A 13,297-nucleotide genomic window follows, 5' to 3' on the forward strand; every position below is an offset into this window, starting at 1 on the left:
TCGATATATCGAGAGTATCTTATTTTAACTTAGTTATAACGCGTTGCTTTTTATTTTTATTTATTCGTTTATTTATTATTATTATTTTTTTTTATCTTTTTTCATTTATGTCTTTTTTGTTTTTTTTTCTTTTTTTTTTTTTTTAACACGTAGATATTAGGCTCTAATCAACAATCAATTTTTATTATCGTACGTTTTTATCCGCTTAATCGATTCTCCTTTAATTTTTGTTCCGAAAGTATTTTTCAATCTCTTCATATAACTGTGCTGTGTTAGATGTGTGTGCGTGTATATGTGTATAGTACCTTTACACATATTTCTCTCTTTCTCTCTCTCTCTCTCTCTCTCTCTCTCTCTCTCTCTCTCTCTCTCTCTCTCTCTCTCTCTCTTTCTCCTTCTCTTTCTCTCTCCCTCTCTCTTTCTTTTTTTCTAATGTATATATTTAAATGTATAGCATAAAATAATTATATATAGCTTAGTGTTATTAACTTTCTTTATTTATTTATCGATTTAATAATAAATACCTAATGGTCTTCGAGAGCAATGTAAGCATTATAAATTGCAAAAAATTAGTTTGCTTAGAATTTAGAGGATACCCCGGCGGCACTTAGAAGCTGGACACACATCTGTTAATCAGAGATTTTTAAGACTTTCTTTTTAATTCTACATCTTCTTATATACATACGTATATATATATATATATATATATATATATATATGTATATATATAAATATATATATATATATATATATATGTATATATATAAATATATATATATATATATATATGTATATATATAAATATATATATATATATATATCTTTTTCTCTCTCTGTTTTTGTCTCTCTCTCTCTCTCTCTCTCTCTCTCTCTCTCTCTCTCTCTCTCTCTCTCTCTCTCTCTCTCTCTCTCTCTCTCTCTCTCTCTCTCTCTCTCTCTCTCTCTCTAAAGTGATTATGTATTTCGCTGATTTCTTGGTTGCACGTCGCTCAGTTTTTCTATATGTAGTGTGGTAATATCCTCTATTTTTTTTTTTTTTTCTTTCTAATGTATGTACATACGCTTAACGCACGAACATACTTTAGACAAAAAAAGCTTTCGTACTTTCATCTATTTATTTATTTATTTATTTATTTATTTATTTATTCTTTGCTTATTTTTTTTTGTTTTGTTTTTTTTTTCGTTCATCTGAAGAAAAAGATAGATTTTCTTCGGTAGCCGGCAATATTGTACGATTTGATCGTACGAGCTCGGCGTGGCTTCATCATTAAATGGTTTAATACATACTCGTTGTGCGCATTTTTGTAATTTTTTCATTTCTTCCTTTCTTTCTTCTTTTCTTTCTTTCTTTCTTTCTTTATTTATTTATATATTTATTGACCTCACCGCAGGTAAACCACTTTTTTTTTTTTTTTTTTATAATATATTATAATAGAAAGACGGTATAATTTAAACGCGTGCTCTTGCTTTTCTCACGTACACAAGAAACCAGTTCCTAAGTACTGCAGGGTATCTCCTGTCCGAGTGAATCCTAATTCAAATGAATAAGCATAAATTTTTTTTTCTTTCTTTCTTCTTGCTTTCTGTTTCTTTCATTCTTTGTTATTTTTTTTTTTGTTTTTTGTTTTTCTCTTTTTGTTATTATTATCTGCACCCAAGGCACATTTTATACTTTCATTCCGTTGTAGGAAGGTCCGCTCCATAGTTTTTTTTTATGTCTATATACATATATATATATATATATATATATATATATGTATGTATATATATGTATATATTTATATTATATCCTGTCTATACGTTATAGTATATTATACGTTAAGTGGGAGTTAAGTTTTTTAATTAGACTTACCCCAGCTCCCGCGTTTCCCCTCCCACCTGCCCTCCCGCGAAGAAAATAGAAATTAAAAGAGAAAAATAAAAAAAAAAAATATGTAATAAAAAAGTAAAAATAGTTCCTTATTTTAAAGTTCATTATTTTCATTATTTTCTTGTGCAATTCTCATCCACCTTCATTTCTTATTTAAATCCGATCTCGTCTCGATTGGCTATCCTACGAATTATTGTCAAGTCGACAGCATTTATAAATGTATATTTCTTAAACGCTACTACGAGTTAAATCGATGATAATGATAATGATGTATATTTACGTTAAATCCAACTATATAGCTTTGTGCAAAATTTACATTGTACAGAGATATGTGTTTGTGTGTGTGTGTGTGTTTATGTATGTTTGTATGGTAAGTATGTATGCATGTATGTATATACGTATTTATTTATTTATTTATTTATTTATTTATATATGACCGATCACTCCAGTTAACAACCCGATCGCGTTTATCTCTATATGATCAGTTATTATTTATGTATATAGTATTTATGTATATCAATACGTAATATCGGTCAGTCATACATGATGGATACTCATGTATGCATTATTTGAAGTATCGTGTGTGTATATATGTTTGATTGTGTGTATGTATATGTACGTATGTATGTATATATATTTTTTTTCTGTTAAAGAGCCATCAACGATACTTCCATACGAAAGGAATGTTTTCTTTCGTTATTATTATTGTCCAGATATTATCAACGACTGTATTATTGTCCGTCGCGTCATTTATTTATTATTGTCAATATTTTCTAATATTCTCAGGATCGATCTTATTGTCAGAATTTTCTTCCTCTTTCATCTTCGTTTCTTTATATTTTTATATGTATATATATATATATATATATATATATATATATATATATGTTGATATTGTCTTGAATGTATATATATATATATATATATATATGTATGTATATATGTATATATACACATATGTATGTATATCGTATAATACGAAATATTGAATCTGATAGGTCTTAAAAATACTTCTCTAATCTGTTTTGTATACAATGAAATCTCTTACATGCTAAATACTTTCTTACAACCTTGTATCGTGTTTCTTTTTTTGTTTTGTTTGCTTGTTTGTTTGTTTATTTGTTTTACAATTTTTCTCTCGTGCTTCTTTTCTCTCTCTCTCTCTATCTCTCTTTTTATTTGCTTTATTGTTATTATTCATTATTAATTCCGATGAATTTTTCCTATATTTTTCTTTTTCTTTCTCTTATTATTATTCTTATTACCACGAGAGCAATAACGCCTTAAAGAAAATATATAAGGAACGGCGAATTGATTCGTTTTTGATTCATCTTAAGAACGCAAATGCGACGGCGACGATAAAGGCGATTATTATTGTCGATATCGAAGCATGTTTCTTCAAGCCACTTCCATTTATTTGAGGTCTATCACCGGGGTTAATTACGTTTATCTTCCAACCGAGATTGTTGTGCGTGTAACACTGAAAAAAAGCAAAAAGCAAAAAAAGATATGAACGAACGAATATGTTTTGCGATTAAAATTAGTGTTCGTTATTAAATAACATTTTTTTCCTTTTTTAAATTCTTCCTTTTGTCTTTTTTTTTCTTTTTTTTTTTTTATATGTGATCCTATAATTTATAATTCATACAAATTTTTTTTCTATTTTTTTTTTTGTATATAATTATATACAAATTTTTAATTATTATAATACTGTATAAAGTCTTATTTAAAGTACTGTATAAGAATGGAAAAGATTTTTGTAATATTAAATTATTGGAAACCAAAAAAGAAAAAAAAAAAAAAAGAAAAAAGCGAAATTATACAATTTAGGGTGGAATTTTTATGATTATTGATAAATGCAATTCTTTTTTTTTTCTCTTCTTTTTTTCTGTCTACGAAAATATTTTGTCGAATTACAATTTTTAAATGTAATTGTTATTAAAGGGATCCAAATGAAAAACTTATTTGCTGAAACATGAAGCTGATTTAGCAAAAAAAAGAAATTATAACTTAGGATATTTTTATAATTATTTAGAAATATATAATGATCTTCTATATTAATTATATATTATATTATATATATATATATAATATTATATATATATATATATAATATATAATTAGTAATATAATATATTATAGTATTTTACAAAAAAAATTTCGACTATATATATATAAATCATACCTGATAATATAATAGATCTGGTGCATCTGCTGGTACGATCCATTCGAGTTTAGCAGGATCACCTTCATCACATTCCAGTCTTAATGTTTGGAAAAAGATTTTGAACGTTTCCGATTCTTTACTTTTGTCTATCGTCTTATGAACCCATTCACAATAACGACCAGCTGCAGTTGGATAAGGATATCCATCATTATCATATGCAACACCAGCAAACACTTTTTGTTGTCTTTGTTGAGGTTCAGTTTTTTGTCCAAAACCACCTTCAGGACTGTCGGTTATGTAAAATGGATGATATCTGTCGTAAAAAAGGTTTAAATTAAAATCGTAAAATTTTTCTCCCTATTACATTTTTTTCTTTTTCTCGTATTTTTATTTCTCATGTTTTTATGTCTGTTTTTTTTGTTTTGTTTTATTTTTTACCTGGCCGGATTAGTAGGATCATTACCACCTTCTACGATAAATGTGTAGGCTTTTCCTCTTTCAACAGTGATCTTTGGTATTAATAGATCATTGATATACCACGCGATACCCCACGAAGGTTGACCTGTTTAAAAAATTTATGTATACATATGTATATGTGTAATTTTTTTTTTATAGTTTTTTGATTTAAAATATATTACGTAATGTCATCTATATCTTATATTTCGAGTAAAATATGTTTACCATTTAATTAATTTCATTGATGATATATATATATTTATACATTTTTTTTTAATTATTATTAATATGGAATAAATATAAATATTTTTTATATATATATTAGTACTTTGTTATATACTGTACAAACAATATTATGTTGTTTATATATATATGATATTATATTATTTATTTTAAATAATATAACAAGAATAAAAAAATATAAACAATATAACAAAATATAACAAGAATAAAAAAAATCATGAATATACCCATATCACATATAAATACATATGTATATGAATATAATATATGAATATTATAATAATAATAAACTTTTGTACAATTACGATTTTTAATTATAATATATAATTCTGAAGAAAATGTTGTTATATTAAAAAAGAAAATTTCCTATATATATTTAAATGAATATTTTGTATAATATATTATATGTATCTTTTTTAAATCAAACATACATTATATCGTTTATACTTGAAGAAAAAGAAGAAGACGAAGAAGAAGAAGAAGAAGGATAAAAAGAAAAAGTAGAAAAAATAGATGATGAAGAAATAACAAAAAAGAAAAATTTGGGAGACGAAAAAAATCATTTAAACTCAAAGAGGATTTATTTCTTTGTAACAAGGCAAATATCGAGAAAAATTTTTTTGGTTTACCCGTTATACGCGAATATCCTCTCATTCCACCGGTTGGTCCAATCCTAGCACTGAAGGTATCTTCATTGTCGATCACGGCTTGTGGCCAGGGTTCAATGTCAGACATGTCGGGGATGTTGTATAGGGAATTAGTACACTCGTGGACATTTTTCGACGTAAAGTCGATACGTATATCCTCGGTAGTCACGTCGAAAGCTTGATGAGCATTGGCTTCTCCCCTTGAATTGAGAGGACCAATAGCAGCAATTACGCTGGTCTCGGATTCAGGAATCATTCTGTCTTTTTCAGGTTCGTTCGTGCGTAAGGGTCGCATATAAGTTACTGTAATAATAAAAATTACGTATATATTACGTATATTGACAATTATAATCATTTATATATTTTTATATTAATTGGCCAAATTATTCTCATTGATATCGATTAATTGTAAATTTAATTCAATATGTTTATCATAAACTAAACAAAATTAAATGGTATTATTGTATATGAATAATATAAAATTTGTTTGATATTATATGAACAATATTGAACATGTTGAATATTATATGAATGATATTATACATGTTCAATATTATATGAATAATATTGAACATATTTATAATATATGAAGAACATTGAACACGTGATAATTTAAATTTATTGTTAATGATAGAAAGTCTATAATTGCGTCTTCATATTCATGAAACTAATATAATTATTATAAATAATAAAATTGTATAAAACCTCTGATAATAATATTGTTTATTAATTTTAATTATAATTATTTCTATATATACTTCTATTTTTATCTATTACTTTTAATTATGATATTGTTTATTGAGTATTAATTAATATTGCATATTGTTTGTTAATTAATATTTTTTATTGTTTATTAATTCGTAACATTTAAATAATTATTTGAATTTAATTATTGAACTTTAATTATTTATATATATATATATGTATTTATATATATATATATGTATACCTGTTGTTATGCCGTTCCTTCTTTCACCGTGCAAAAAGATAGCATCGTTTTTACCACCAACTCTTTCGTCAGGACATACACCCTTTTTCCCATCGCATTGAGAAATATCGGACATGTAATAATCCTCGGCAATAAATTTCCCTGTCTTCTTGTTGTAAGCTACAACAACGACATCGCCACCGAGCATTTCAGGCTTATCCTGTTCACCGGATAGACCGAACGCTACATATTGGTCCTCCTTGATACGACCTGAAACTTGAATCTGCACGTCGTCACCAATCAACTCCCATTGCACCTGTACACGTCCTTCGAGCAACTCCTTGCAATTGCTTAATCCTTGTTTGGACGTAGCCGGTTCGGACGTACTGCTCGTCTAAACAATTAATTACAAATTCAAATTAATTAATCTATATTATCTCGTTGGCATTTGATATTAAAAATAAATTAGGATATAATTAACGATTATAATTATATTATTAAATTAATTGGAAAAAGGAGCAACGAACGAATGATAATTATCTCTTGTATAATCTAAACTAAATATAAAATGAACGATGAGTGGCAATTTTGAATAGGCAAAAAAAAAAAGAAGAAAAAGAAGAAATAAGACAACGAACGATGGACGTAAAAAAAAAAAGAAAAAGAAAAATATATATATATATGTATGTATGTATGTATGTATGTATGTATGTTTGTATGTATGTACGTAAATATTTTCTATATTAAATGATGACATATTACACGTACCGGTTTGTACCACCAGTGCGGCTATTCCATGTTTGATTGCAAATGCACGTGTGATATTAATTAAAGGAACTAGAGAGAAATGGTAAGGTAAAGGTAAATAATCTACATTTATAAGTCTCTTAACAACTCGATTTACCGTGATTTTCGTTTGGCCAAGAGCAGGAGGTATGTCGAGATCCTTTGGTATTAGAACATGTCCAAAGTTTTGCTTGTATTGGACACACCATACAGCTAACCAGTCGATATCATGGGCGGTCAAATTATCTGGGAGAACAATCTCTATGTCTTCCCCTTGATATCCTCTTAAAGGTTCCAAACTATTATTGTAAAGGATAATATTTGAAATTGATTGTACATCATTGTATGTTATAATGTTTTAATTAAAATTAATATTATGACGTTTAATAATTATAATTTATTATTATTATTATTATTTGTTTTTTTTTTTATAATATCATAACAAAATATGATTGATTATATTTTAATAATATAATCTACTACTAATATATCAATTCATTAAAATTTTTTTTTATAACAAATTATTTATTATATATATATATATATATATATAAATATGTATATATATTTATATATATTATCAAATTTAATAATTTGTTAATTATGTAAGATTTATTAGTTTTTTATAAGGTTTTTTTTAAAGCAAGAATATTATGAAATGATTAGATTTATAAAAATCTCTTTTTTATTATATATGATATACGTATATAAATTAATGTTATAACATTTAATAATTGTAATTTATTATTATTTCTTTTTATAATACTATAATAAAATATTTATTTTAATAATTATAATTAATAAAAATTTTAATAATAATATTTATTAGTAATCTATCAATTAATTAAAATTCTATTCTATATAATTAACAAATTATTTTTTGTACATTATCTTTTATAACAAATTATTTGTTTTATAACAATATATTCATACGTATATACATATTATCGGATTTAATAATTTGTTAATTACATATATAACATTTATTAGTTTTATTTAAAAATTTTTTTCTAAAACAGAATGATTATTGTGTTTTCCATATTGCAAAAAAAGATATATATATATGTATTTATATGAAAAAAATTTAATATTATTATTAAATGATTAAATTTATAAAAATCTCTGTTTCATAAAATTAATTTTACAAAAATTAATTTAAAAATAATTAATTAATTTAAAAAAAAATAATTTTACAAAAATTAACTTTACAAAAATTGATAAATGATTACCAATAATTGTATTATTATTACTAACCTTCCTACTTCGTTGGGTACTTTAACGCCCAAAATATGTGGCTCGGAGCCATTTCCAACCCAAAAATAGGCATCTGGACCAGCACCGTCATAATGCAAATTGGGAATGTAGATGGTTTTGCTATCAAGGATGCTGATATTACCGCTACGAAGACCATGGGCCAGTCTTGAAAATTCAGGCAAAACTCGAGGCTTTGGTACGTCTAAATCCAATGGAATGAAAATATCACCGAAGTCGACCTGAAAGATAATAATAATAAAGCAAAAAAAAGAAAAAAAAAATGAAAAAATATAAAAAAGAAGAAGAAAGAGAGAAAGAGGAAAAAATTTATTCGTTAGAACAAAATAAATATAAATAATTCTTTTATTTGACCGCATTGTCAAATTATGAGTAATTAAATGATGAGTTTCTCAACGATCATATAACGATATATTATTTCATTAATATATATTAAATGCGATTATTATCTTTATTAATGTTCTAATTAATGAGATGAGTTTTTATTTATTTATTTTTCTTTTTCTTTGTTTCATTATTATTTTGGACTATAACGTTGTTGACTTAAACGACCGTTTATATGATTCTTTTTTTTTCGATGACCTAACTATGATCAAATTTGAAGTTTTACTAATGATCATGATCCGATTATTGATCGATGAAAAATATTGTTTTATTTTGTATTAATGATACTTATTTATTTATTTATCATCATTTAGATAAATAACGATGTTAAGAATTTTCTCTCGGTACGATCAAAGCGATCCAATTTCATTCCTTTTAACGTAATTATTACGATCTCATTGTTTCAATTAATGAGATTATTACTTTTTTTCTTTCTTTCTTTTTTTTTTTTTTTTTTTTTTTTTTTTTTCTTTTAAATAACATTTTCTTGGTACTTCTCAAAGATCTATCAAGAGGATCAAATTGATTAATATTTCAAAACGATCACACGATCTTATTGTTAATCGACGAGACAATTTCGTTTCTTTCGTTTAATTATCTTCGTTTCTATTCTTTTACCTAGTATCATACATTTGTTTTATAATTTCGTGTAAACAAATAAATAAATAAATAAATAAATAAATAATTCCGACGACATTGACGATGACAATTGATCCAATTTATCATTATACGAATCCATATATTTAGATCCCCGTGCAGAGAGAAGAGCCCGTTGAAAAAAGTCGATCTATCATCTAACCCCCTCCCACTTTCATCCCTTTCCCCCTATCTCCCCCCGTCCATTCATCGTTAAAGTTGACGTCTCGATGAGGGGGTTGGAGTCGTTTATATTCCAAGTTCCGTCAAATGTCTAAAAGCAAGACTGAGAGAGGGAGAGAGAGAGAGAGAGAGAGAGAGAGAGAGAGAGAGAGAGAGAGAGAGAGAGAGAGAGAGAGAGAGAGAGAGAGAGAGAGAGAGAGAGAGAGAGAGAGAGAGAGAGAGAGAGAGAGAGAGAGAGAGAGAGAGAAAAGAAAAGGGAAAAGAAAGTAAAAAGAAGGATTTCTCAAGCGGACCGTCGTAAAATCCGAGAAACGGATTTCACCCTTCGTGCAAGCACCGATCTCCACTCTGTTTCTTCCCTGGGGGCCGTTTTATGGGAGAAAATCCAATGGTCCCTTCGATTTTTCAACTGATTTTAAAACCACCAACAAATTTATACAAAATCATTCGAACGTTAACTGTGTAATATATGTAAATGTATATATATATATAGATAAGAGTAGTAAAAAAATGATGATAATTTTAAAAACTTGTAATTTTTTATTTCATTAATTATTAAAGAATTTTAATTATTTGCTTGATAATTAATTAATAACGCTAATAAAAAATCTATATATATATATTTATTTATTTATAACTAATGTGTGTATGTATATATATATATATATATATATATATATATATATATATCCATAACAATTATTACTGTACATACTCCATATATAAATGTAAAGTACATACATATATAATATATAATATATAATATATAATATATATATTATATATCCACATAAATATATATAGGTATATGTAATATGATAATTTATTTTAAAATTTATCTAAATTTATATATAATTGTTAATTAAGAAATATTTGATTTTTATTAACAATATATTAAAGTATATCATTATTATGATAATTATAAACTAATTAACGATGAATGAATGATTGAAACTAATTAATGATAATAATTTATTTATTTATTTTTTTTTTTTTTTCATACAAACAATGAAAACGAATTACAATCAAATTGATTTATGAATAATAGAAAAATAATTTTTCGGGACTTATTTTTTAAGATATTAATATTTCGTTATATCATGTGTATATTGAATTCTTTCCATAGAGACAATCTTGATTCCTTTGAAAGGATATTCGAACGGAGAGTAAAAATCAGGACACGTCGAAGTCTTGGCTCAAGTGTGTAAGAGATGCGATCGAGTGTAATCGATATCTCTATTCACCTATTCCAGTCTATTCTTCTACCGTATTAAAGAACAAGGCGAAAGAAAGATATAATAAGCTTATTCTACAATACTACGTTCTATCTACGAATTCGGATCGATACGTGAGTCCCTACAGTTGCCAAGTCTACCTTAAATCGGAGATATCAATGTGAAATTCCCTTAATGTTCTATATTTTAATCGACAATTTTTGAAAAATTATTATTTAAGAAGAAAAAAGATGAAGAAAAAAATGTCCAGTGAAAAATTTATTATTAATAATAAAAAAATACAATATTATATACGTAAAATATTATTAATAAATATCGTGTATTTTTTAAAATTAATTAACAATTATTATCAAAATATTATAAAATAAGAGAAATTATTTAAAAGAAAAATGTCAAGTCTACCATAAATCAAAAATGCTAAAGTGAAGTTTTCTTAATAATGCTTTTAAATTCTAATCTATAATTTAGAAGAATTTGAAATTGTTATTTAAAGAAAAAGAATGATACTCCCAGAGTAATTTATTATTAATGATAAAAAAAAAACAATGCTATATATATAAAATATTATTAATAAATGTCATGTATTTTTTTGATTAGTTAACAATTATTATTAAAATATTATATCATAAAAGAAATTATTAGTAAAAAAAAAATCATCGATAAATTAATAACTATACGCTAAATATCTAATAAATATTTAAATTATAATATTCTACTGTTGTAGACGGTTAAAAAAAACAATCGAATTTGTCCTTTCTTTCCTTTTTACATTCTCTTAAATAATATTTTTTCAAACGATTATTATAATTAATTAAAATCCTTATTTTTTATATTCGATTATTACGATTATTATGAATATTATTATAAACTGTATTGTCGTAACAATGCGATCAATTTTATTATAAACATCTGATAATCAATGAATTCATCGTTCAATTTATTTTTCTTCACTTTTTATTAAATTTATTTATTTACTTATTTATTTATTTACTTATTTATTTATTTTTCTTTATACATTTTTGAAGTTGCAATCATTTGAAGCGTGATACCCGTCAGTAGTCGATTACACAGTTTGTTAAACTTTAAGGCGTCATAACTCGATGAAATATCGATGAAAAGATAGAGTTTAGATACTCGTTGAATTCGTATTGATATTTTCTACAACTTTTGTTCGACTTAAAATATCGATTTCCGATAAAAAAAACAAAAAAAAAACAAAAAGATAAAAGATAAAAATAAAAGAAAGAAGAGAGAAAAAAAATATTTTACTTTCGTATCTCGAGAAGAGTATCAGTCTCTATGAATTTAATTAAAATAAATATTTTATCATTTTCCATTGTTAAAATCAATTTAAACGACTTTTGTTTCGAACAATTTCTCTCTCTCTCTCTCTCTCTCTCTTTCTTTCTCTCTCTTTGAAACCAATAAGGATCGTAGATATACATATCTTTGTTGTATCGTTTAAAATGAGACACCTAGTATAAAGATACATACGTACATATATTCGATTTTATTAAAAATAGCGTATATTGATCTAACCGTATTATATAAGTTCATAAATTTATCATACGATAGATGTTGCCTATTCGATCGCAATAATAATTTATGCCATATATATATATATATATATAAGAAATTCAGATATTAAGAGAGGGAGAGAGAGAGAGAGAGAGAGAAAGAGAGAGAGAATGAGAGAGAAAGACAGAGATAGAGAGTAGTCTGAATACCGAAAACTTTCTCTGAACCCGCATAATCTGGACCGAGGAATAACCGGTTGAGAGAACCGCTAGTCGAGCGAGCGGTAGAAGAAACATGAGCGAGAAAGATGGCAGATATAGGTTGATAGTGAAAAAGAGGAAGACAGATAGAAAGATAGATAGATAGAGAGAGAGATAAAGAGAGAGAGAGAGAGAGAGAGAGAGAGAGAGAGAGAGAGAGAGAGAGAGAGAGAGAGAGAGAGAGAGAGAGAGAGAGAGAGAGAGAGAGAGAGAGAGAGAGAGAGAGAGAGAGAGAGAGACAGAGAGAAAGAGAGAGAGAGAGAGAGAGAGAGAGAGAGAGAAAGAGATAGTCGCCGCAAATAGAGGCGCGTGAAGTTACGAGCAAATATTAGAATCTGCAGAAGCGCGGTGAAGTTGTTAAACATAGTGAGGGATTTAAAACGAGTGTGCGAGTAGTTTCGAAGCGGTCGCTCATAAATATTGGATTTTCTTTTTTTTCTTTTTCTTTTTTTTTAAGCTCCCCCCACCCTCTCCCGACCCCAACAACATCCATCCCATCCGTCGTCCATGGGGAGAAGCGAATCAAATGGTTACGGTACGAATTAAAAATTCGATAAAATTAGTAGGATAAAGATAGATAGATAGAGAAAGAGAGAGAGAGAGAGAGAGAGAAAGAGAGAGAGAGAGAGAGAGAGAGATGTGACCTGATATCATATATTTACGTATCACTCGTTTGTCGTCAATATGTAACATTATTATGATATTATTAGCA

The 13,297-nt window shown here is 26.3% G+C and overlaps 1 protein-coding gene across 7 annotated transcripts in view; it reads right to left on the reverse strand.

The window, feature by feature from the left end:
- Positions 1-2,809: 2,809 nt before the first annotated feature.
- The window catches only part of LOC118444329 (protein Skeletor, isoforms B/C), a 106,757-nt gene continuing 96,269 nt past the window's right edge, over positions 2,810-13,297 (reverse strand). For all 7 annotated transcript variants that reach the window (XM_085660844.1, XM_085660842.1, XM_085660839.1 and 4 more), the window contains 7 exons: positions 8,352-8,590; positions 7,216-7,396; positions 6,333-6,705; positions 5,366-5,686; positions 4,476-4,599; positions 4,056-4,350; positions 2,810-3,350 (listed from right to left, as the gene is read on the reverse strand). In XM_085660844.1, the coding sequence (XP_085516970.1) occupies positions 3,198-3,350; positions 4,056-4,350; positions 4,476-4,599; positions 5,366-5,686; positions 6,333-6,705; positions 7,216-7,396; positions 8,352-8,590 (1,686 nt within the window). In that variant the 3' untranslated portion in view covers positions 2,810-3,197. The remainder of the gene's footprint in view (positions 3,351-4,055; positions 4,351-4,475; positions 4,600-5,365; positions 5,687-6,332; positions 6,706-7,215; positions 7,397-8,351; positions 8,591-13,297) is intronic.

The sequence above is a fragment of the Vespa mandarinia genome, chromosome 13 (assembly GCF_050613455.1).
Source record: "Vespa mandarinia isolate Hongniang chromosome 13, ASM5061345v1, whole genome shotgun sequence".
NCBI classification, from domain to species: domain Eukaryota; kingdom Metazoa; phylum Arthropoda; class Insecta; order Hymenoptera; family Vespidae; genus Vespa; species Vespa mandarinia.